Here is a 23,358-nt window from a genome sequence, read left to right as displayed (position 1 = left end):
GAGAGATAGGATTCTTGTGACACAATAAATGTAATAGCTACTCTACATACTTTTTATACATGCTCAGAAATTTGTTGGAATGTGAATACTTGACTTTCAAGTTATTTAAAAGGAATGGTTTGAGGTTAACATGTGAACTTTCCTGGCATATGTTGGTAACTATATTCTCTTTTAAAACTTGAGTATATTATTGACTATGCAAGGTCAGATCTACATGTAAAATTCTATGAACAGGTTTTTTGTACACTCAAAAGTGAGGACTTTTAAATGTATGCCTCAAGAAACTTATAGAAATGTTTTAAAGAGTGCATATTAACATGAACCTGTCATGTTTTTCAATCACATATACCTGTGTTGCCCACTAATGACATTTAATTGGAACCAAACACAACATATAAACAACAAAACACTAGCATGAGAAAGCTAAACAAAACCCAATTTAATACAATATATCAATGGGGGAAAATGGTACTGAACATATTAGTTACATTCTATATCAATCCAATACACTATCCTGTAAACAAACAGTAAGGTAACACTTCCAAAACAGAATTGATCCACCAAGAATGTACAGTAAGCCTACAGTACACTGTGGAAGTTTATTTAACATAAATCATTTTTGGAAAAAAAAAATCAAAAAAATTTTTACTGTTATATTCACTATAACTCATGTCTGAATGATAATTCATTTTAATGTGGGCCTGATAATTCATATCAATGACAAAGCTGTATGGTTATATTTTATATGCTAATTCATGTACAATTAATAATCCAAATTAGGTAACACACAGTGGTCAATTTTCTATTTGCTTTAACATCTTCACAGATTTTGGAATGCTTTATTTTAAATTTTAATTTTTCGACTGGTGTATGTGCTTTAATATATTGACTGCACCATACTTATTGTTGTGCTGGTAGAAGAGGACGTATGAGAATTTATATAGAAAGGCCATATGGAGTTTCTTCTTGAAAGATTCTGATACTCTGTAACTCTGCTGTTCAGAATTTCAACTGAAACAGAAAACAAACAAAATGGGAGAGTCAGTAAGAAACAGTGAAGGGTTATTGTCCAAGGTGTCAGGAGACTGGTTTGTATTCTCCTTCTGTAAATGGCATAAACCAAGATGTTTCTCACGATGAATTTCAGAGTCTGTCTGTGGCAGTGGGACTAATGCAAACAATCACTAAGCAGACATAGCTAGGACAGTACATGGGAGGGTCCCTTGATGGCCATATTTAAGGCATCATCTAACAATGCCAAAACTTTTGCTCATCATCCACCAGTTCAACTCATTCAACAGACCTGTACCCTCAAGAAGTATTTAATAGCAAACACTTTGAAAAGCTTTACACTTTTAGCTGAATATCTTACACTCTTCCAGAAATATCCTGAGAAAGTCTTCTACTATTATACGACATTTTTGATCTTTGATGAAAAACTTCACACCTGTTACACGGGAAAGTTATTATGTTCTGCCAAATGTCTTATTTTTTCTTTGAAAAACAATCTGATTTTACACACCAATCCCAGGCCCTTCTCCCTCTGCCTCCACCCTCTCCCCACCTCACACCCATCCACTCTTCAGGGGTGAGGCCTCCCATGGGAAATCCTCAAACTCTGAGCAAGGCTACCCTCCATAATTGTTAAAGGGATCATGTAGAAGAAAAATCATTCTAATTGTTTGGATTTCATGTAGAGTAGCCTATGAGAACTTGGCAAACACTGGACAAACCTCCACTCTCACGTCTAGGGCTTTCCCAAGTTGCTACTATCCCAAATAACACCTGTGAAAAGGATTCGAACTTCCAGCTCCTTCAGCTCTCCCACATCTTTTTAAAACATTCCTATGACTGAGTGGACCTGCTTACCTAGTGTATAATAGCTATGGGCTTTGTCTGAAACAGGATTATGAACTTATTAGTGGGAGACAGGGAACTAGGCCAGCAGCAGACATATCAGCTACATCCTTCAACCAAATGACATACTGAAGGTGGGAGACCTTCAAGCTTTCTACACTAACAATGTAATTTGGAGAAGATTCATTTGTTAGGAATCTAGACTATCCTAGTAGGAATCTAGAGATTCCTAAGTATCTTCAACAGACATGTTCCATGTGAATGGCTGCTTGAACTAAGTGTGCTACTAATGGCCTCTGACCCAGGCAAAGCACAGGTCAAATGTTAAAGGTTAAAAAAAAAGATTGAAAATAATTATTGAATTACTACATTATTTTGTATCATTCAAACTTTAAAACAGCTAGTGCAATTCTACTTGACTTACATGAGAAGCAACATACTGCAACATACAGAAAGAGCAAAGCTTTCTATACTGACTCAGAAAGAAACATAACATTGATTATGTTTGAGATGATCATATCACCCAAATTCTGACAAGTTTACTTTGTTTTACTTCAACAAAAAAAATGAAGCTTAAAAATCTTAAATAATTAAGCCCAGTGAAGAGGTGCACACCTTTGATCCCAGTACTCAGGTGACAGGGGCAGGCAGATCTCTGAGTTTGAAGCCAGCCTGGTCTACATAGTGAGTTCCAGGATAGCCAGGGCTACAGAGAAATCTTGCTTTGAAGATAAAACAAAACAAAAAAGGCTTAAGGAATTAAAATTCAAATCTTATTTGTGCTTTTGGCTAAAACTTTTTTGGCTCTTTGAAAATAGACATGAGTCTATGAGCTCATCAAGAAATACAGCAACAGCTGTCATCTCCACATTAAAAAAAATCATTGCTCACATTTCATTTTCAAAACTTTTGAATTTACAGTCAAAATCAAGTTATAAGCAATGTCTTTCAGTGAAAATATTTGCCCAAACCTTAACAAATACAATTGTGTAAACAAAAGATAAAGCCTACAAATATCATCTATTAATACTTAAAGAAACTTACTGTTCTACTGGTAACGTCTACATCTGTGAAACAAACATGCTCCTATTCAGCTCATCTACTGATAATTGGGGCATCTATAGTAGTAAAAAAGATTTTAGATTAAAATGATTTCTTAGGAGAATCCCATTAATTTTGTTGAGTGCTTGAGTTTGTTCCATGAAAATGATAATAAATTTCACAGAAAACTATATTTACTATATCCACCATATCAATTTGGGAGAGCACAGGTTGGAATGTGGTTTATCCATCAAATGAATGCTGTGTGCTTCTTGGCTATCATGCTTGAAATTTAAGCAGTAGCCTGCAAGTGAGCACTTTTGCTAAGGCAAAACAGGGATCACAGTATTCAGTACCTATTGTACTAATTGCCTCACAACTTCAAGATTTTCCAAAAATTGGCCATTTGCCTGTGACGCTGCCTGAAAAACCTAAACCAAATGAAAATGGGAACGACACAAGCACATCTATTGTCTACATGGGAAGGAATCTCTGATGTAATCACTGGGTGATAATAAAGATGTGCATTCCTTGAAAAGAAATGTGATTGCATGCTTTCTTTCCAGTGGAATTGCAAGTAAAGGTGATGTGTTTACTAAATCAAGGTTCAAACACAATAACCAAAACAAGGGGGCAGTAAAATCACTTTTCTTCTTCACCGGGATGAGGAAGCATTTAAGACATTCAGTACAGCATATGCATTTGAGGATTGGTGTGTTAGCACTAATTTGACATAGAAAGACATAAGTAGCATCTGCTTACCAACTAACAATGAGTAAACTGCTGCCAATTAAAACTGAGTAAAATAAAAAAATCACATACACTAGCTTAATTATACATACAAATATATGTTCCAAATCTAATGACTGGTTATGCAAAATATAAGCATATGGACTAAGGCTTTTCACCAATCCAAAAGGCATATACTGTGTCTTTTCAACACCGTGTGGTTATCTAGGTCTGAATAGATGAAATAAATGGTCAAACCTGATTGCCTGAAGTTGTTGGAACGAAGGGAACGCTGGTGGCAGGTGTTGTTGCTGCAGACACAGTGGAAGGTGTAGCACCGTGCATCATGGGCACTTTCAGTAGGAAATCATGGAAGCAACACATGGAAGGGTGACGCATTTATACAACCATGATAGATACGATGGAATGGGGCGGAGAGATATCCCAGCAACAAGCCATCATGATGAATATACACCAGGGTACAGCATGCAATCAAAGTCAGTGCAAAGCAGCACAGCATGGAATGGTGGAGAATTTAAAAAGAGAAAAGGGGAAAGCCAATTATAGTTACTATTAAGGAAAACAGAGCCATTCCTAACATTTTGAACAAAATGACACTATAATGGATTCAAAGGGCTGAATTTTCAAGAAGGGTTGTAATGAATGTATATGAAAAAATTCTGCTGTTACCAGGACTACGTACTGAAGTTAGGTAAGCCGACAAATCACTGGCTTGGACAGTCAAAACTAATTAGGGAATTGTCAACCAGTGTTTGGTTTCATTGACAAGTCTGTGACTAGATTGTTTTGGTACAAGTGGCAGTTTTATGAGTACTTACCTGATCTGCATATAAAAAGAATGGTGATTCTGTTGGTAAGCTTGTGGTAGAAGAGCAGGGATGAAGAATACAGTGGACTGTGTATTCAGTTTGGTAAGTTCCTTGGAAATTTTAGCTATTCCCAAATACCTGAGTGTTCCACAGTAAATCTTGTCTTCACAGCAAATATTAGAGCTACAATGGCTAGCAGGTGCAAAATCTCTTTCAGGATGTTTTCCTTTGCTTTGCTACTTTCTATTTCATCTTCAAAGTTTGGTTGCTTTTCTAATTTCTACTTGTTTTGAAAAGCCATGGAATTAATTCCAACCATGGAATTAATATGTGAATGGCAATGTGGGATTGGGAATAATGCACATATCATAATCTATCATGTCTACCTCGGTCAAATTGAGATTTTCTGAAAGTCTACTGACAATGTGAATGGCCAGGAGGAAAAGGCAATCAATGCCAAAGTAAGAAAGACTGTCCCCCAAATAGTGATCAACCGAAACTCCGTAGTTGTTCCTTTTATACATCTCTGGCTACTTATTTCCTTCAGCCTCCTTTCACTGTCTCACGTGCTAACTTTATCTAAAAACACTCATGTTTCGCTCACTGGAAGTACAGCATCTGTGCAGGGAGCAGCAGTGTCAAAGCATGCAATTGCATTCATAAGCAGAGCTCTGAAAGGAAAAGGACAAGGAAGCATCCCCAAGAAACAGAGGAACATTTCTCAACAGTTGCAGGCATCTATCTGTTCTTCCACTTGCATTCACAGAATGTTCCTGTTAGTATCAACTCAATGTTAATTCTTATGGTGACAGCTAATCCTTCAATAACAGGTCTCCTCACTTTGCCAGGGTTCAAATCTTGTTGCATTTGTGTTGCTTCTATGTGGTCATCATTTTGACCTTTCCTTTTATTTTTTTTTATCTCAATCACTCTGTAGTCACTTTAGTCTACTAGTGGGATTGATATCAAATTGCCACAAATTCTCTAAAGATGAGAGGACCTGAGTTGATAGGAGAAGCTAAGATGTGTTCCTTCTTCCCTCCTTTAAACAAGACTAATTTCTCATGCTCTGTTCCTGGTTCCCGTGAAGATTATAGGAACCGTGACCTCCCAGTGGCTTTCTCATCTTCTTTTCTATTAGTGAAATACAAGATTGCTTAGGAATGGGTACCATATGATGGTGGTGGTTAACTAAAGAATTGTATGTAATTGGTTACATCATTTGATCTTAGCCAAAAGAATGAAGAGGGTGTGACTGGTAGTTTGAAAACCACATCACCACCCCAAGACCCTTTTGAAATGATTCTGGGCCTAATTTCTGAGCAGATGATGTTCCATCCTTGAACACTAAAGAATCCATCACAGGGGTTGCGGAGATCGCTCAGCCATTAAAGGCTAAGCTCAAATAATAAAAAGAACCCATCACAGAACACAGCAGAATGTTCTAGCTTTGCTTAAGGTCATTCTTTCTCTGTGTAGTAATGAATTACACTATAAGGATAACTTTGGAAGGGGATTGTTTCATTGTAGTTTATAAATTATACATATGAAATGCATTTTTCAAATAATATACAAGGCCAAGAAAACCATCCACTTTCACCATGGAAAGAAATTATACATTTGAAATATATGTTTAAAATAGGAGGCACAAGGCCAAGAAAATCATACACTTTCACTATGGAAAGAAGCATTTATAAATATTTAGTTGCTATTTTTAGAATGGAAATGGCAGGGTTAAAATTTGGCTACAGTGGCAACCTAGGAGAACTTGAGAAATAGGTCTACGTTGATTCCAAAAAATACTGCCCTAAACCTTAAATACTCAAAAGATGTCCACTTATATCATGTGGTCCCTCATATTTTCATAGTCACAGTAGAAAAATCTTTTTAGGTTAGAGAAAGTGGAGAATTTTTGTACAAAACCTACCAAAAGTTGAAGCGGGTGCCATGCACAGTATTGGCCCTGTACACCATGCAGAAAAGCGTGGAAAGTAAAGAAAAGAGAGATTTCATTATTAAGGCCTTACAGATAGAAGTGAATTTTAATTAGAAAGACAATTTTTTGCTATATCAATTAATCAGCACATGCAAACCAGTAGTCACCCATGCTTATAATTACAGGTTAGATTTAAGAACACAGATCCAGGGAAAAAAGTAATTTTTAGGTTAAAAAAGAAATTTACTTTTTCTTTAAAGGAATCATCTCACTTAAATTATATATTTAGTCCTAGACAAATGCATTGTAAATAATTTATTAATCGTAAGAGATTTTTTTTTTGTTTACTACAAATATCCTTTTAAAGGTATGCTCCAGGATCCAAGCCTGTATTTAGAGAATTAATCTATTAATTAACTGATCAATTTATTATTTTCCCTATATCTGAGTACACAATACTATGTGTCTGGGCGTATTTATGTAATTTTTAAATCTTATAAAGTCATTTTTTAAAAAGCAAATGGAACCATACTTACTAAAGGCTTCACAATTTTAAAGAAAACTTTCCACAACTTTTTGATAGTACTTGGGATTAAGTCTAGGGCTTTGCACATGCTAGACAAGTTCTCTATTAGACATATATCCCCAAATCTTTACTTTCACTTAATAATAACTTCCAATATTTAGAGGCTAAAACAACCTGTTTCCATACACTGTAAATTTACTATAAATTTAAGGATTTTAAAAATTATTGATATTGTTATATCATTATATGGACTACAGAACTTTATAATATTGAAGTTAGAAAATTCTTTTGACAGGTAATTGTTGTCTGTGAAATAATGACTACAAATTTAGTAATGAGTTGAGATAAAAAACTAGTGAATCAACCTTTAGAAGCAAAAAAGCAAACAAAAAAACCAAAACTCAATTTCTAGTTGAATTTCAATCCATTCATCCCTAAAATCATATGTTATTCTAGGTAATAGCAAATCAAACGTAATTGCTTTATTTTACTTTGTAGTCAAAATGCATGGTGACCATTACCCAACAAAAATCCTTTAGTAGCTGCTGGTGCAGTATACATATTCAAACTGCTAAACTCAAGACTCCCAGAGCTGTGTTCTCACCTGTAGGGATAAATGCCGGCTGCGGAATCTGCATGTTAGCCAGAGCCTGTTGGCAGTGGAAAACATTGGGATTAAAGACTGGGGTGGCACCATTGTTCTTATCAAGGGCTGACCTCTTTGGTATCAGTTGAAGTGCACCAGGTGGCAGAGCCTATAGAGAAGGGATGAAATAGTCACTATTATCAGAGAAGTAAAAATGTACTCTAACCAAACAAGTGCCAGTTATCTAAGATACTACAGCCTGGGGAGCCAATCCGAGGGTATCCATAGAGCAAGACTTTCCATAAGTGGTAGTTACTCAGCAGGGCAAACAATAAATATTGGCTGTTTCAGTGCAAAAAAAGTTAGTATGAAACAGAGATATAAAGGGAAAGGTCCTTTTTAATGTCCCTAATCCATTAACACGTGTGACAGGATATGCCAAAACTCCAACAGCAAGGTGTCATACACAATTAACTTCTGAGATGTGTTCACCTAGTAAACAATAGAAAGGAGAACAGAAATGACAAAAGAGAACAAAGATTTCTGCCCCTTAAAGTCCCAACATGGATGGGCATAAATGGCATGTGGTTGATATAACAGACTATAATACTATAGACCTATAAAACAAAAATCTAGTTTAGACAAGGACCTCAGGTTCAAATCTTACTAGGCTTTACCTAGAAACTGGCCTGTAAGGAAAAGGCAGGTGAGTCATCCCCACTATCGCCAGTCTCACTCTTGTTTTATATGGTTAAGTGAAATGTTAAGTGTTTACAGTTTTCGTTTACAGAGGCTGACTGCACACTTCAGTATGGAATGTTTGATCCATTAAATAGCTCCAAGTTTTAATTCTAAAACCTATCAGAAACTTGAAGCCCTTCTTCCAGGGACATGAGATCCTCTTAGGACAGTGACTGGACTTTATAACACGAAATTCCAGTTACAGAAAAATACATTTCATCTAGGTATGAGGAAAACCTTGTAAAGAGAGATGGCTGAAAAGGAATATATTACTCATAGAAAGTTGAAACGGGAAGATAATGAATTGCAGGCTAGCTAGCCTGAACTATATGGAATCTGAAGTCAGTCTGGAGTGCAGAGTATAACCCTGTCACAGGAGACAAAAGAAAGAAAGGAGAAAGGGAAAGGGGAGCAAAGGAAGATCACAGAGAAACAGAGACGGATAAAGCTGATGGGAAGTGGGATGGGAGAGAAGAAAGGACAATGGAAGGGGATGGTCTCTTAGGAAAACACAAGGTCTCTATTCGGACAATGCATGCACATATAATTTGCTTCATACTGATTATGGGATTGATTTGGGATTAAACAGGTAATATGAAGTTTATTCAGTTTTGTCCCCCACTAGGAATATGAGTAAAGATCTTTAATAGCAAACACCAAACAAGCAAAGAGTGTGGCAAGTAACACATCAAAATATTTCATAGTTGTGAAACACTTGCGTAATTCTAACTTTGACACCTCACACCACAGTGCCATACAATTATGTTTTTCTGCTTGCTACTTGTTAGGGTTATCAATCAGAATTAACTCTTCCCCGTCACTGAGTGCTACGCCAACTCAAAGGAGAGGCCTTTTCCCTCAGTCTTGTCAAAGTCTCTTGGAAGATTTTCAGGCTTATGCCTTGCTCTTTGTCACTGTCTGTGCCACACAACTAGAGCAGAAAGATAACTTTGACCTTTGGGAAATTAGAAGCTACTCAATACCCCATCTTTTAAGCACGGTGTTTTCAAAGGGCATTAAGGACTTGAGTAACAAAGTGCCCGTGAAAGTGACTCATTGAACAGAGGCAACCCTGCCAGCTTTAAAAATTCAGTCTAGTCAGACTATGAGAGGCACTCAACATAATTTACTGTTTAACTCATAAAATTTACCTTTTTCTAAAATTAGGAAAAAGGAATCGTGGGTTAAAAATCACTAATAAAGCTTTTAAATAATTATCTTTTAAAAGTCTTAGCAAATAAAGTAGAATAAACTGGTTCTCTCTTTTCAAGCATTAAACTTCGGCTATTCATATAAAGATGCACTCTTGAGTAGCCAGTCTTTTATGTATGCAAACTATTAGACAAAGCAGGCTTACATGAAGCCCACAGACCCATCCTATTCGTACCATTGCAGCAGCAGCAGCAGCAGAATGGTTCATCTGGTGATGAGCTGCCTTGAGTTTGGCTTGCAAGTGCGGAGGAGGATGAAAGTACTTGCATTTCTCCCGGGAGCATCGGCCTTTAATGTAATCCATGCAGATTGTCACAGTGTTATCAGACACTTCAATCATAGAAACATCCGTAGGGTGAGCATAGCGGCAATCACTCTCCCCACGGGTACAATTTCCACGCTGAAATTCACGGCAAACCTTAAAATGGAAACAAAAACAAAAACACACACACATTTCCAGTGATGACTGGAAGGTGACTGGCTTTTATTTACCTTCCTAGAAGATATGAGTGTCACATATGCATTTTGTCATCTATGTAGGAAATAGCTATAAAAGATGAAGGGTAATACAAAGTAATATTAACCCTAGGATAAAAAATCTCCACAATTTCTACTCCAGGGGGGAGGATCACATTTTTCACAAAGATGAGAGTGTCTATTTGCCTTATACTGATATAGTAGGACTTTAAAGTATTACTGAAAATGTGTTTGAATCCTGAAGTTAACATATAGTCTCAAGTGTAATTAATTATTTAAGGTCTGGGGTGGTTCTTTATCATATAACAATGCACTGCAGAATTTTATATTGCCAATTTGTAAACCACATTGAGTCACATGTAATTTTCGATTCCATTATAATACACGAGCAGGTATTCAACTGGTTGCCAACGGAGCTGACTTTCTAAGAAATTAACCAGTTATTTATTCTAGTGAACAAAGAATAACAATTGAAGGAAAACTAAAGGGTGCCAATAAATCAAAGGATGTCTGAAATTTATTTTAAATTCTTTAAGTCTATGTGGTATTATGAAGTAGATCATTCTTAACATGGAGAAAATGTTTACATGTGATAAAATTCACTTATAACTTCCATTCATATAGCTTTACACTCTATAATCATAGAATGTTAGGTTTATGTTCTTTTCTAGTTCACACTTCTAAAAAGTAGAAACTCATGAGCAAATGCAGTTATCCCATTCTATACAGCTCCAGCATGGATATAAAGAAAAATTTCAGACTTCCTATATAGTGGTTCATGTATGGGTATACTTGAAACTTTGTTTGACCAACTGCACAACAGAATTTATTCACTTCAGAACAAGGTTTAACTGAAATTTAAAAAATGGCTACCAGTCTTTCTCAGGCTCCTTATGCTAAAAGGTACTCAGATACACTTATTTAAAACATTCAACAAATTTGGCTCTGAAAAGGTACATTATGCATAAAGTTAATATTCATTCTACAAGCATTTATGTATTCACAAATACCTCCAGTCTATCAGTACGAGGTGGTTTTGGGGCCGGAACTCCTGGCAGTGCAAGAGGTGGGTTTCCAGAAAACAGAACTGGAGCATTCGGTAAAAGTTCAGCAGGAACCAGGCCCACGCCAGGATGAGGCATGTAGGGATTGAAAGCCATGGCAGGATTAGCTGCAAGTGATGGATTCATAGGAAAAGATGCCTGTGTTCAAAAGAGAGAAAAAGAGGTATTTGAGCTAAATATATCCTTCTTACTACTTTTTTATACTAGGCATTCTCAAAGGAATTATAGCATTTCCTAAGCCACTATTTCTGTTGTCCTGTTTTTTTTGAGAGTATATAATCATATTGCTTTATTATATAATTATATATTTTTCTTTTATATATTTTAAATGTTATGAATTATATATTAATTTTTATATTTGTATATCACTTCACCCTTCTCTTTCCTCTTCCAAATCTTCCCATATACCCTCTTATTGCTCTCTTCGAAATTTATGTCCTTTTTTCTATTAAATGCTCTTAAATGAAATGTATACATATGTATATATTCTAAACGTAATTATCACTGTGTTTTGATCCTTTTGTCTTTTCCTAATTCCCATTTAGGAGTTGCTTTTAAAACAACAACTATCTATATAGCATGAACTTTACTCGTAAGGTGATTTTTGAAAAAGCCATAATTTCATCAATGGATGATAGCACATATACACAAGATTTCTCACATAGCCATGCCTTTCACTGTGGACTTTGTATACTCCTGAAAGCCTCTCTCCTTCCATCTTCTTCCTCTTCCTAGCTATAATGCTTGGCAGTAAGGCTGCCTGTCCTACTATGTGTCCAGTCACCCAGTAGCGCCCTTCTTCCTTTTCTTGTCCCACTGATAGTTATAGAAGCCTTGAAAAAGAAAATTTAGAAAAAGGGAATACTTTAACAATTTACCAGCTATATAAAATGAGGATAGCATTGCCATTTTATTTTACTATTTTACTACGGGTCCTGTTTCATAAATGGATCTGACTTGCCCTGCCTTGTCTTTATGTAGGGGCCAGATACTCATAGTTCAAAAGGAGGCCCTAGAAATGCTACAACGATCCCTATTAAGGAATAAGAGATAAGATAACAGGGTTATATCGTCCATAATGTAGAGTATAACTAGTAAAGAAAAGCCTTAGAAATGCAAAGGGCTTTTACTGGTTTGTTTCTCTTTAAAATTCCTGGACTCAAAGAGATTGGTATGAGTATTGCCTTTAGTATCAGGAATGGCACTTTTTTCTTTCTTTTTTTTTAAATCATTTTACTGTGCTCTTTTTCAGTTCATGCCACATGTGTGCCTCTTTTCTTTTCAAAGTGTTTATCATTTCATTGATAGTTCCCCTGTCCTACCTAGAGTACTGAATACTTACTATGTATGACCTGTAGATACAATTCAAGATAATTTTAAAAATAAAAATTAAGTGAATTAAGTGTAATGAATGAATGATATATATATATATATATATATATATATATTACTTATATATTTCTAATAGAGACTTAATAGGTGGTATCTCACTGTATTTTATTATGTGTTTGTGTGTTCTTTCTTGCATTCAATTTTTTTTTCTTTCACTGGACTGCTAAATTGCAGTCAAAGGGCTTCCTCTAAATACAGGGACAATAGGAATCTCTGGAGTCTGGTGGGGTCATATATATCATCCTTATCTTATCCTTCAGGCTTACTTCAAATTTTCACTTGCACAGCTGCCTTGACAACCCTTAAAGGCCAAGTTGGCTGAGATGGAAGTGCTCCCACTTTAGCATTCCACCTTAAGTAATGTATTAAATAAGCTGTCTGCTTTGTTAAGAAGAACAGAAAGAATTCAAGTCAAAGGAACTGGACTCATTAGGGTAAGGGAGGAAGCATTTAAAGATGAATGGACCACACTAGATGGCAAAAAAAGAAGACAGGGTAGTCTGGGGTGGGACTCTCAGGTTTGAGGACAGGTAGCTTTAGGCTGACCAAGCCCAGGTAAGTCCTGTGATGGAACAGTTCTCAGGAACCTGTCAAAGTTCTCATCATCTTCAGGAATTACACATGACAAGTCAGATCTTAATAATTCAAAGACTCATACACTTGTCAAAATCAGCAAGAATCTCTGAAAGTTAAAACCTCACATTTGAACTACACAGAAGCCTTGTTTGTTTTCTATTTGTTTTCTCTCAGACTTCTATAAACATTCTCATTGAAGTCACTCTCCCAATCCTAGTTTCTTGTTAATTTTGCTTTTTTCTTAAAACTGAAAAAATTACAACTATGATGTATTGAACAGAAACTAACCTATTACTTAAAACGTATTATTCATCAAGTTAGAAGAAATAAATGAAAATTAAATGTTATGCCAAATCCATTGCTTTGTCTAACAAAAGAGACCTACTTGCACTTGGTAATATCCAACATCATTTACAATACTGACGAATACAAAAGATTTTAAGTGATTCAAATGATATCCCAGCCTAAAAGCCACAAAATAGCTGTGGCCTTCTATGAACTTCTATTTAGAGGTAGAAGACTAAGCATTTTCTTTTACTTAAGGGTAAACCCTTGTTAGCAATTTCTTGACTCAATTTTAATACCAGAAAAACAGGGCCCTTAAAATTTACTATCATTCATAATACCTTCCCTTTACTGTTCATTTGGGCTTTATAAAAGAAGTAAGCCCTTTGTATCATCATCCAACTTATTTGTCAGAAAATTCTGAAGAACAATGAAAGCATGATTGTAGTTTCTATCAGACTCTACTAACTGTTCACAAAGACAACAGCTGAATATCCCATGTTTCATTCATTTTTACTTGGTCACCTACTGAGTGATGTTCTTTGGGGACAGAAGCAGTCAAAAGGAAGGTTGCAGAAGGCCCATGAAATTTCCAGACTAGTTAAATTGTACCTCAATAACTATGTGTTAACCTTATAAATAAATACAAACTGATAGTAGCGTTTATATACTAATCATAATTGTTAATAATAAGCCCCTCTGGCTATTGAGAAAGCTAAGGGGAAAAGTTCAAGTATTAAAATTAAATAACTGTCCTCAACCACATCTGGCATTTCTGATCTTAATGATTAATATGTCTTTGGGTAAAAAAGAAACATTAAAGTAGTCAGGTAGGCAAATGACTGATAGACTATTGTAAATATAAAGGATAAAGAGATGCACAAAGGAGAACATACACCACAGTTCAGGTCTACACTTACTTGGTGGATTGAGAAGCTGCAATACAGGTCTAGGAATTACAATAGGGTATCCAAACTCACATTAGCATAGGAAAAGAGCAAATGATTGCTTCTATATGCAGACAGCCTAAGACCTTATAAGCAAGGGAATTTTGACTATTCTGAGGAATGAGCAAGAATGAATCTAAAAATCATTTGTTGGTTATTAGCATATGTTAATAATGGCATTCATTAAATTTAGTATTCTTATAGAAATGTGAAAACCATTTTAAAGACACAGTTTGTGGCATGAATTATGGTGACTTCATGATATGTGCTCATCTCCAAGGATACCAAACTATGTGAATAATACCCAGTGAAATATTTTTAAAATTCAAATTATTACTTGGTTTTAACAGAGTATGAAACAAAGCACAAAGTTTTTGCTGGGGGATGGGAAGAACTGAGAGGAACCCAGACCCCACAAGTATTTACAAAGGTTTCAATGCAAGACCAAGATATGAATGAGTACTAAGAGTTCCTATTATTAAGTTTTGGACAAAGGTAATCCACCAATAAAACAATAGAAGCAAAGACAAAGCCTTGCATGGTTATTAGAAAGAAAATGTTATAGTATAAAAGGAATAGCCCGCAGTGATAAACATATGGAAAATCTTGGAAGAACCAGAAACATTCATTCAATATCTTACTGAAAAGATACAGATAAAAATTCATCTTTTGATCTACCCATTATCCACCTAGCACAAAGTATATGGACCAATAAATATTTACTAAAGTGAATGATAAAAAAGATTCCTAAACCATTGGCTTGTTTTGATTTACCAAATTTAAAAATCCCAATTCAAAAACCACAGTGCAGCTGGGTATTCATGGTGCTTTCCTTTAATCCCAGCACTCGGGAGGCAGAGGCAGTCGGATCTCTGAGAGTTCGAGGCCAGCATGGTCCACAGAGCTAGTTCCAGGATAGGCTCCAAAGCAATACAGAGAAACCTTGTCTCGAAAAACCAAAAACCAAAACACACAAATCAAACAAACAAGCAAAAACCCCGCAGTGAAAAAGAAACCAAAGTAGTTTCAAAAGTAGTGGTACAGAGACTGAATGAATGCACCAGTCTTTCAATTAAGGAAGATTTTAGGCAAATGGATACTCCCATTTCTGATTAAGATGTGACATGTTAGCTCGATCAATTTCAAAAGCACAAGATATTTTATATTCACATCCATATATGTGTGTTTCATATGTATACACATATCTTTTATTTGGTTACTAGCTAGTAGTACCAATACTAGTTACCCAGGTAGTACCAGAGGCTAAGAAATGAAGAGTTTCAAACAAAATGGTCTTGTGATGTAGCAGATCAAGCTATGTAACTGTCCATTTTAAAATTATTCATAATTATACATATTTATTGGGCATAATATGCTAAGTGAATATACACTCGCCCTCTTTATATAACATATATGCATCTATATTTAATTTAGTATTTCAGTAGAATGAAAACTATTTTAAAGACACAGTTGTGCCATGCATTATTCAACTGTGTTATATTATGCATGGTGTGTATATAATACATACAAATATCACCTTCCATCTAACTGTGAAATTCTAACCACTGACTCCCTCTCTACTTCCTCATATATTCTCCCCATTACCCTTCCTAGTAACAACTATTCTATTCTCTACTTCTACGAGAACAGCTTTTGACGACTCCATATGTGAATGAGGTCATGTGGTAAAATACACAACTTCTTATTGGTTTCTAGGTTAGTGCATCACTAATGTGACTACGATGCACTGGATATTTTAAAGAAAAGAGTACGTGAAGAACCTAAATTAATACAGAACATTCCTTAAAGGCAAGCTAGGAATTTAGTGTTAAAGATTTACAGTCATCAAGGCAGTCATAGTTTTTCACACATGATCTTCTGGCAGTCTTCTCAGTGGCAATCTTCTAAACTATATTCACCCATACATGAGAATGATTTTGATAGAAAAAACAACCTAACATTATTTGTAGATGAGACTGTCAAATTGCTTTGTTTAATTTCTATCAAGGAGCACACTCCAAAATCCTACCTTTCATTTTAATTCATTCCCCTCTCATCTAATATAGCCTAACTGTAGTTTCCCCACCCTCTGCTCCTCCCAGCCCCTCCTCCCTCAGATACTGTACCCTTCTTTCTACTTGTGATCAAGAGCAAATAATTTTGTGGTGGCAGGCTCATAGCTTAGACTATGAACAGGAGTAGTGAAGCCGGGATGCCCACATGGTCTCATTAGTATCAAGATGTCAGAAACTTAGCTAACCAGTCCCAGAGGGTGAGGAGGCAAAACAGGCCATGACCAGATTACCTTTAATCTATCCCATGAGAATACTGAAGGAGGAGAAAGGAAGGATGTTGATATTTGTTACCCTCAAAGAAATTAGGTACTGCAAACAATACAATGTAGAAGCGCCTCTGGTGACGAAAGGGTAGCATTTTCCTTTAACCTTTCAAAGGAACAGACCGAGCTCACACAGCCTATTTACTAACAGCTGAGGTACAGAAGTAAACCTATTAATAGATATGAAATTTACATTAATATAAAGGAGCTTTAAGATGTATAACATACAATGTGATGAAGAAGGACCTAAACATTTTGGAGGCTCTCAGGACAAAGAACATATCAATTACTTTTGTAGATTGCCCTGATACCTACCTACCTATCTTCTTTTATTCATTGTTTCCTCCCTCCCTCCCTCCCTCCCTCCCTCCCTCCCTCCCTCCCTCCCTCCCTCCCTCCCTTCCTTCCTTCCAAGACACGGTTTCATTGTGTAGCCCTGGCTGTCCTAGAACTTTCTTTGTAGACCTGGCTAGACTCTAACTCAGATAACCACCGGCCTCTGCCTCCCAAGTGCTGGGATTAAATAAAGGTGTGTGCCACCACTGCCTGGCAAGCAAACACCTTTTAAAGGCATTGCTAGGGTTCCTCTCAGGACACTTGAAGAAAACAATACAAACCAGAAGCATTTATCCTTAATTAGTCTCAATGTTAAGTCTACATCTTGAAATAAAGTTGAAACAATAAATAGCATAATCTTCAGGTTTTTTTTTTTTTCTAAAAAAACGTATTCAAATCTAGATGAAATTCTGATCTCACATCATAGTAGCACTCTGGCAATGCTTGTGATGCGATCTTGTCAACTTCAGTGTCGCCATGTCAAGATGGAAAACTAAGTACCAAACTGCAGAGCCTTCATCAAAATATATTGTAACTCCTTTTATTTCTGTTTAAAATATTTTATTAGTGCACAAAATGGTTTCATTATGACCTATTGTATAAAATTATATATAATTTTTATACTTTGCTGTTATTTCCCTTATTACCTTCCTTTATTCCTTCTCCCAACTCAAGTGTGTGTGTGTGTGTGTGTGTGTGTGTGTGCGCGCGCACGCGCGCGCATGTATTCAAATCTGAATTCTGTTGGATGTCTGGACTCAGTTTGATGTAACATGACCAAAGCCATTTTGAATCAAGACCATCAGAAATGATCTGCTTAGGGTCATTGCTAGATTTTTGTGTGTAGTTTCCCAACAAAATATAACTAGATAAAACCATTAGAAAGTTATGTGGTGCTTTACAGGTTGACCCTGGCAATGAATGTGCTAGAATCTTTGGTACTGGTTTATAGTAAATCAGGTACATTCTTTCTAAAGTAAAATCCTTTTTCAGTTAATCAATATTATATATGCTGTTCTTTCTGACACAAACCCCAGGGCTGATCTGACTGCCATTCATGGCTATACATCTGCCATGAAGTCTCACAATAAACTACACTATATATAATTCTAGATCTGAGTATCTATGTCTTCGGTATTACATAGGTTTGGAGATGGCACTCATTGGCTCTAGCTTACTATCAGTCTGTTCTGAAACAATGGACGTAGTTTCCTTTTCCATTAAATCCAGAAAATATCTGGCCCTATCTTATCGCTGGGATTTTATAAAAGGACCACCATAATAACTATTCTTTATGGAATCAACATATTAGTAGATAAACCGAGCTTAGGTCATGTACAAAGTCAGTTGTAAATAATAAAATTTTCAAAATGGGGATAACTTTTGATTTTATGTTCAAATTGTAAGTTTTATAACTACTGATTTTCAAAAATTGAAAAGCAAATATTTTCCAACTTTATTTCCACTTACTTAAAATTGTTCAAGAGGATCAACAACAAAAATACTGGAGTCTATAATTATTAGCACATAGCTAATTAGTATGCCCCATTTCATTCTTCAGCTTTCAGTCTTCTATTTGTTTCTAAAGGGCTACAATAATTACTTCAATCCTTATTATGTTAACACATAATATTGTTTTAGAGAAATATATTTATTAAATATATTTATTAAATATATTATATTATTATTAAATATTTAAAATGATGGGCATGGGTCCCAACAGACATTGTATGACTCAATTTGAAACACCCATGATGAAGGTAAACCATGAAGTGGTTTATAGCATTTGTGGTTTGGACTCCTTAACTTAGTCACAATGAAAGTCATGGAAAGCATAAGGCAGAATCTGAGGGCTCGACACACTGCAATGGGACCTCAAATGTGCTTAGCCAACCACCCTTTATGTAAATCATCAGGCGACTGTACTTCACTAGGTCAAGGTCACTTGTTCATCAAGATCTGCTTTCATGACAACCACTACTTTCAAAGAAGTAAAGGAATTTCCCTATATTGAAAGGTCCAGGTATACTAAATGTCTAAAGAAAAATATATATAGTCTCATAGCACCATATTTACTTTATATGATGTACATGCATCATCTGTAGTAGTGAAAGTCCTTTCCTATCACTAAACTTCTTCTGAGATTTTTAAAATTTTGCTGTATTTGAAAGTCTTCTAGTGTGTCTATTTCTATTATTCTTCTACAGTGTTATTTTGCTTCCTGATAATGCAGTGTATCAAAAACAATGACTTTTTCAATGCATTGGAAAATGTTAGAGAGCCACTTTGTTTGCTCTACCTGCTAAACTTTCTTAATAAAGTCAACAAAAAGCTTTCAAAAGTAGACCTTACAGTAGCAAATGCCAATGTAGACCTGATAAATGCAGTGAACGACTTGCCTGATATAGCAAGCATTTCACCTAAATTGACTAGGTGGGGTTTTGATTCATTGTTCAGGTACACTGAACAGAATCTGTTCTCTTGCTCCCATCCTTTGTAGGCTGACACTCCCTTTATCTAGGGGCTTATAAAAAACCAAGCTATATTCAATTCTCTAAAGGCAGATGCGCTCTCTGGTATCCTAGAAACAATTCTAAGTATGCTTTGCAGAAAGACCCGAGGTTCAAGCCAGTGATACAAATGTTTATTAGTGTGCTATCACACAAACACAGGTCTGGAAATTTTTAACAAAATCTGCTCTAAGGACATGTATCAAATTATTAGTAAGGGGGTGATTAAAAGAGATAAAGAGAGCAGTTCATAAGAAAAGTAGGTACCACAGAAATTAAACAAAATTATACATTACCTCTGTACTACTGAGATTGGGATTCATATTAGACATTTCTTACAAATGAGACTGGTAAATTTCACTTAAAATTGCACACATTATCTCAATTACAACAGATCTACAAAAGCAACTTCCTAGACTATAGATAGATGAGGAGGAACTTATCAACCATTTTAGGATTAGATTTTTATGCACATAATAGCTGCAGAAATTAATCTATATTAACTTATTATATCACAACAGCTATCATTAAATAATATGAGGTAGAAAAATTTTCTAAGTGTTCCCTGGGGTCTTCTATGTAATACTTATATAATGTAACATGCCATAAAATAAATTGTACTCTGGTGAAACATACCAGTTAGCTTCTGAAGCCTGAGATCTGAAATTACCCCCACTGAAGAATAGAGGATATATAGCCTATTATCACACACATGGAGAATCATATTAGTAAGCACAACAAAAGAACTTTCAAAATTCAATGAATGGCTTTCCTTTAAAAAGCCACTCCCTACTTGCCCAGTAGGAGCCACTTTAACCATTAGTACAGTTGAAAGAGAGAGGGTCTCATAGGCTGAATAGAAAGAATATATTTGTTCTTTTTGTCCCTTTGGTTTTTGAAACAGAGTTTCTCTGTGTAACCCTGGCTGTCCTGGAACTAACTCTGTAGACCAGGCTGGCCTCAAACTCAGAGATCCATCTGCCTCTGCCTCCCGAGTGCTGTGATTAAAGGCATGTACCACCACCACCCAGCTGTCTTTCTTCCTTTCTTATTACTCCTATCAGGCCTCTCTGATCCCATGAAACAGGGTATTTGACTGGTGCTTTGAAGCTGTATCTTGATCTTTGAAAAAATGTCTGCTCTGGGCACTATAGGACATGGTGGGCTCAAGTGCAAGTAAAATCTTGCACCATTTCTTGCTCGTTCCCATAAGATGCTGAGAATAGTATTGGCAAATTAAATATTTCTTTGTCATAGTCAAGCTTTGACCACCATCCCCACCCAAAGTCTCTACCAATAATCTATTCTCTATTCCTATGAGTTCAACACTTTTGAGATTCTACATATAAGTGAAATCATGTAGTATTTATTATTCTCTATCTGATCTGTCCCACATGGTTTAATGTAATATCCTTCAGGTTAATCCACGTTGCCTCATTTTATTAATAAAGCATATATGTATTATATGTATAAATCATCATATACCTTAAGTAGATATACTTTGTCAATTTTACCACAATGAAGTGGAAAATGGTAAACATTCCTTTTGTTTATTCTTGTGTACTCACATCTTCTAGGGTCACAAACATGTCTACTTTGCTGTGAACATTATTGCCAGTATCCTCCCATACAGGGAGTAGGGAGGAACTGTGATTCTTCAGCACATACAATTCTGCAAGAGTTCAACAAGAACTTTGACCATGTAAAGTATTACTGAAGGTCAAATGAACTCTAAAGAGTGCAATGGTTACCTGAGGATTAGTTGATCAACATAATTATTAGCACTGTGTTTGAAGGCAAACATATTTGGCAAACTGATGGTGAGGAATATGAAATTTAACCTACCTTACTCTGTCTGGATATTCTGGAAACAGTATCATAAAGAAAAACATGAAGTACTTGATAGCCTCCTGTGGTTGGACTTATTTAAACAGATATGCTAGTTAGAGGACCATGTCAACATGCTACTCCTTGAAATCTGAGAATCAATTTTGTAATGAGATAAGCTTTACTGAGAGCAGATTGTCCCATGACCATATTTTCACTGCATCTAAATGCTACAGACAACTTTCAATGTTCAGGCACAGTCACTGATGAATGGGTAACAAAGGAAGCACAGTCCTTTCAAATTGGTCTTGTTAATGGTTAAAAGGAAGCATGCTAGCTAGAATTTGAATGAGAAACCACTGAGTTAAACAGGAGACGTGAAGAACTATAGCAGAGAGGGGGCAATTTCCATTGCCAGACTAAAACACAGATTTATAATTTAAGGTGTCAGGACAAGATTAATTCTCATAAGCATAATATGAATAAATGGAGTTTAGTTACATTTTTGAATGTTAAACTCATAGGAAATAGGAAAGAAATTGAGAAATTGTCAGACACCATAGGACAAAAAAGGAACAATTCAAATATATGTACCATGCTACCTACTAGATTGAAAACTGAAATAGGAAGAACACATTAATGGAAAATTTAGTGAAATCAGAGTATATATAACGATATTTAACTACCAGCTTGTTGAGTCTGATACATCTATAATGGTAATATATTAACTGTGTGTGGGAGGAATACAGCACAGTAGTATTATTTCTGTATAGCATGCACAAGGTCTTAGATTTCATTACCCTCACTGTTGGAGATCAAAGTGTAAAGTTAGATGTACAGCTCAGTAGTAGAGCTATTGCCTAGCATGTCCAAATCCCCGAGTTCAATCTCTGGCACCTCACAAAAATAAGAAAGAAAGAAGTCTGGGTAAGAAATAAAATACAACTGGAGTTCCATGTTTTGCTTTGAGAGTTTTCTAAATCTAAAATTATTTTAAAAGAGAATTTATTTAAAAGTAATCACAAAACTAGGCATTGTGGCACATGCTTATGCATCCCAGTGTTTGTTTGAGCTTAGGCAGGAGGATTTTGTGGTTGAGGCCATAGGGAAACTTCACCTCAAAACCAACAACAAGCAACAAACAACAAAATTACCAAATAAGAGAAATTTGTTTGAAATAATATTCTACAAGTCAAAGGTTTCATTGTAATAATTATTCATATATATACACACACATATATATGAATGAAATCCAAACTCTCTATAAATGTGACCGAATTTTTAATCCAACATACCTGACTGCTTCCTTCATATGAACAGCTCTGAACTGTTAATTAGCACACACGTATTGTCCTAAATTTTGTGGCACTTAACTTACCAAAGGCTTTGCAGAGGTATTCCAATGTAAGCATATATGCTTGGACAACAGACATGGAGCTGGTGAGTAGCAGCACCTAGCCTTAGGAAAACAGTCATAGAGCAACCAGGATACCCCTCATGCACTAGAAGTTTTCAGACACTCTGCTATAACTTACAAGGGATGACATCTGAGCATTTTGGAGCATAAGCTGCATCTGCTGGGCGAACATGGCTGCGGCAGTCTTCTGTTGAATCAGATTGTTCTTCCCATTAATTTCCAGCTGCGACTTTAAGTGAGGTGGAGGGTGTAGGTACTTGCAGTTCTCTCGAGTGCACCGACCCTTTCAGCAGAAATTTAGACAAACTTTTGTTTAGTACTTCTGAAATTCTGAAATAACTAAAGAAATAATAGAATCTTTGTGAACTCGTAGGAGCCAACCGTCACAAGCACTATCCATGAAGTCACTCCTTTACTTTTCCTACCAGCTCTGCAAAACTGCTACTCTTAAATCTTCATCTCCCAGCTGAAGAAACTGAGATGAGAAGAAATGAAGTGACTTGCCTAAGGGCATATAGGTGCTAAAATGAACAGGAATGAAAATCTAGTTGGGCTGACTCCAGAACTCCCTTAGTTGCTCTGTTTTGCTCTACTTTGATATGCATCATATTGTATTTAGACCATAAAGTATTAGGAAGGGTATGTCATAAAATGTAAGTAGAAATTAAAACGTTAAATAAAAAGCTTTCAACTGCAGATGTAAAATCATTTATTTAAAACTTGGGATCTGG

General features: G+C 35.8%; 1 protein-coding gene across 3 annotated transcripts in view; it reads right to left on the bottom strand.

Annotated features, from left to right (window-relative positions):
- Positions 1 to 415: 415 nt before the first annotated feature.
- Mbnl3 (muscleblind like splicing regulator 3) overlaps positions 416 to 23,358 on the bottom strand; it is a 52,361-nt gene continuing 29,418 nt past the window's right edge. The window contains exons 2-9 of one of the 3 annotated variants that reach the window (XM_051178807.1): positions 22,746 to 22,910; positions 10,946 to 11,137; positions 9,634 to 9,876; positions 7,524 to 7,674; positions 6,385 to 6,420; positions 3,886 to 3,980; positions 2,902 to 2,975; positions 416 to 1,011 (exon numbers count right to left, since the gene is read on the bottom strand). In XM_051178807.1, the coding sequence (XP_051034764.1) occupies positions 2,919 to 2,975; positions 3,886 to 3,980; positions 6,385 to 6,420; positions 7,524 to 7,674; positions 9,634 to 9,876; positions 10,946 to 11,137; positions 22,746 to 22,910 (939 nt within the window). In that variant the 3' untranslated portion in view covers positions 416 to 1,011; positions 2,902 to 2,918. The remainder of the gene's footprint in view (positions 1,012 to 2,901; positions 2,976 to 3,885; positions 3,981 to 6,384; positions 6,421 to 7,523; positions 7,675 to 9,633; positions 9,877 to 10,945; positions 11,138 to 22,745; positions 22,911 to 23,358) is intronic. The other 2 variants (XM_051178809.1, XM_051178808.1) reach the window with 2 other exon arrangements.

Source organism: Phodopus roborovskii, unplaced genomic scaffold (genome assembly GCF_943737965.1).
Source record: "Phodopus roborovskii unplaced genomic scaffold, PHOROB, whole genome shotgun sequence".
In the NCBI taxonomy this organism is placed as follows: domain Eukaryota; kingdom Metazoa; phylum Chordata; class Mammalia; order Rodentia; family Cricetidae; genus Phodopus; species Phodopus roborovskii.
Note: the sequence above shows the minus strand (reverse complement) of the source record. Positions and strands in the feature narration are given on the sequence as shown.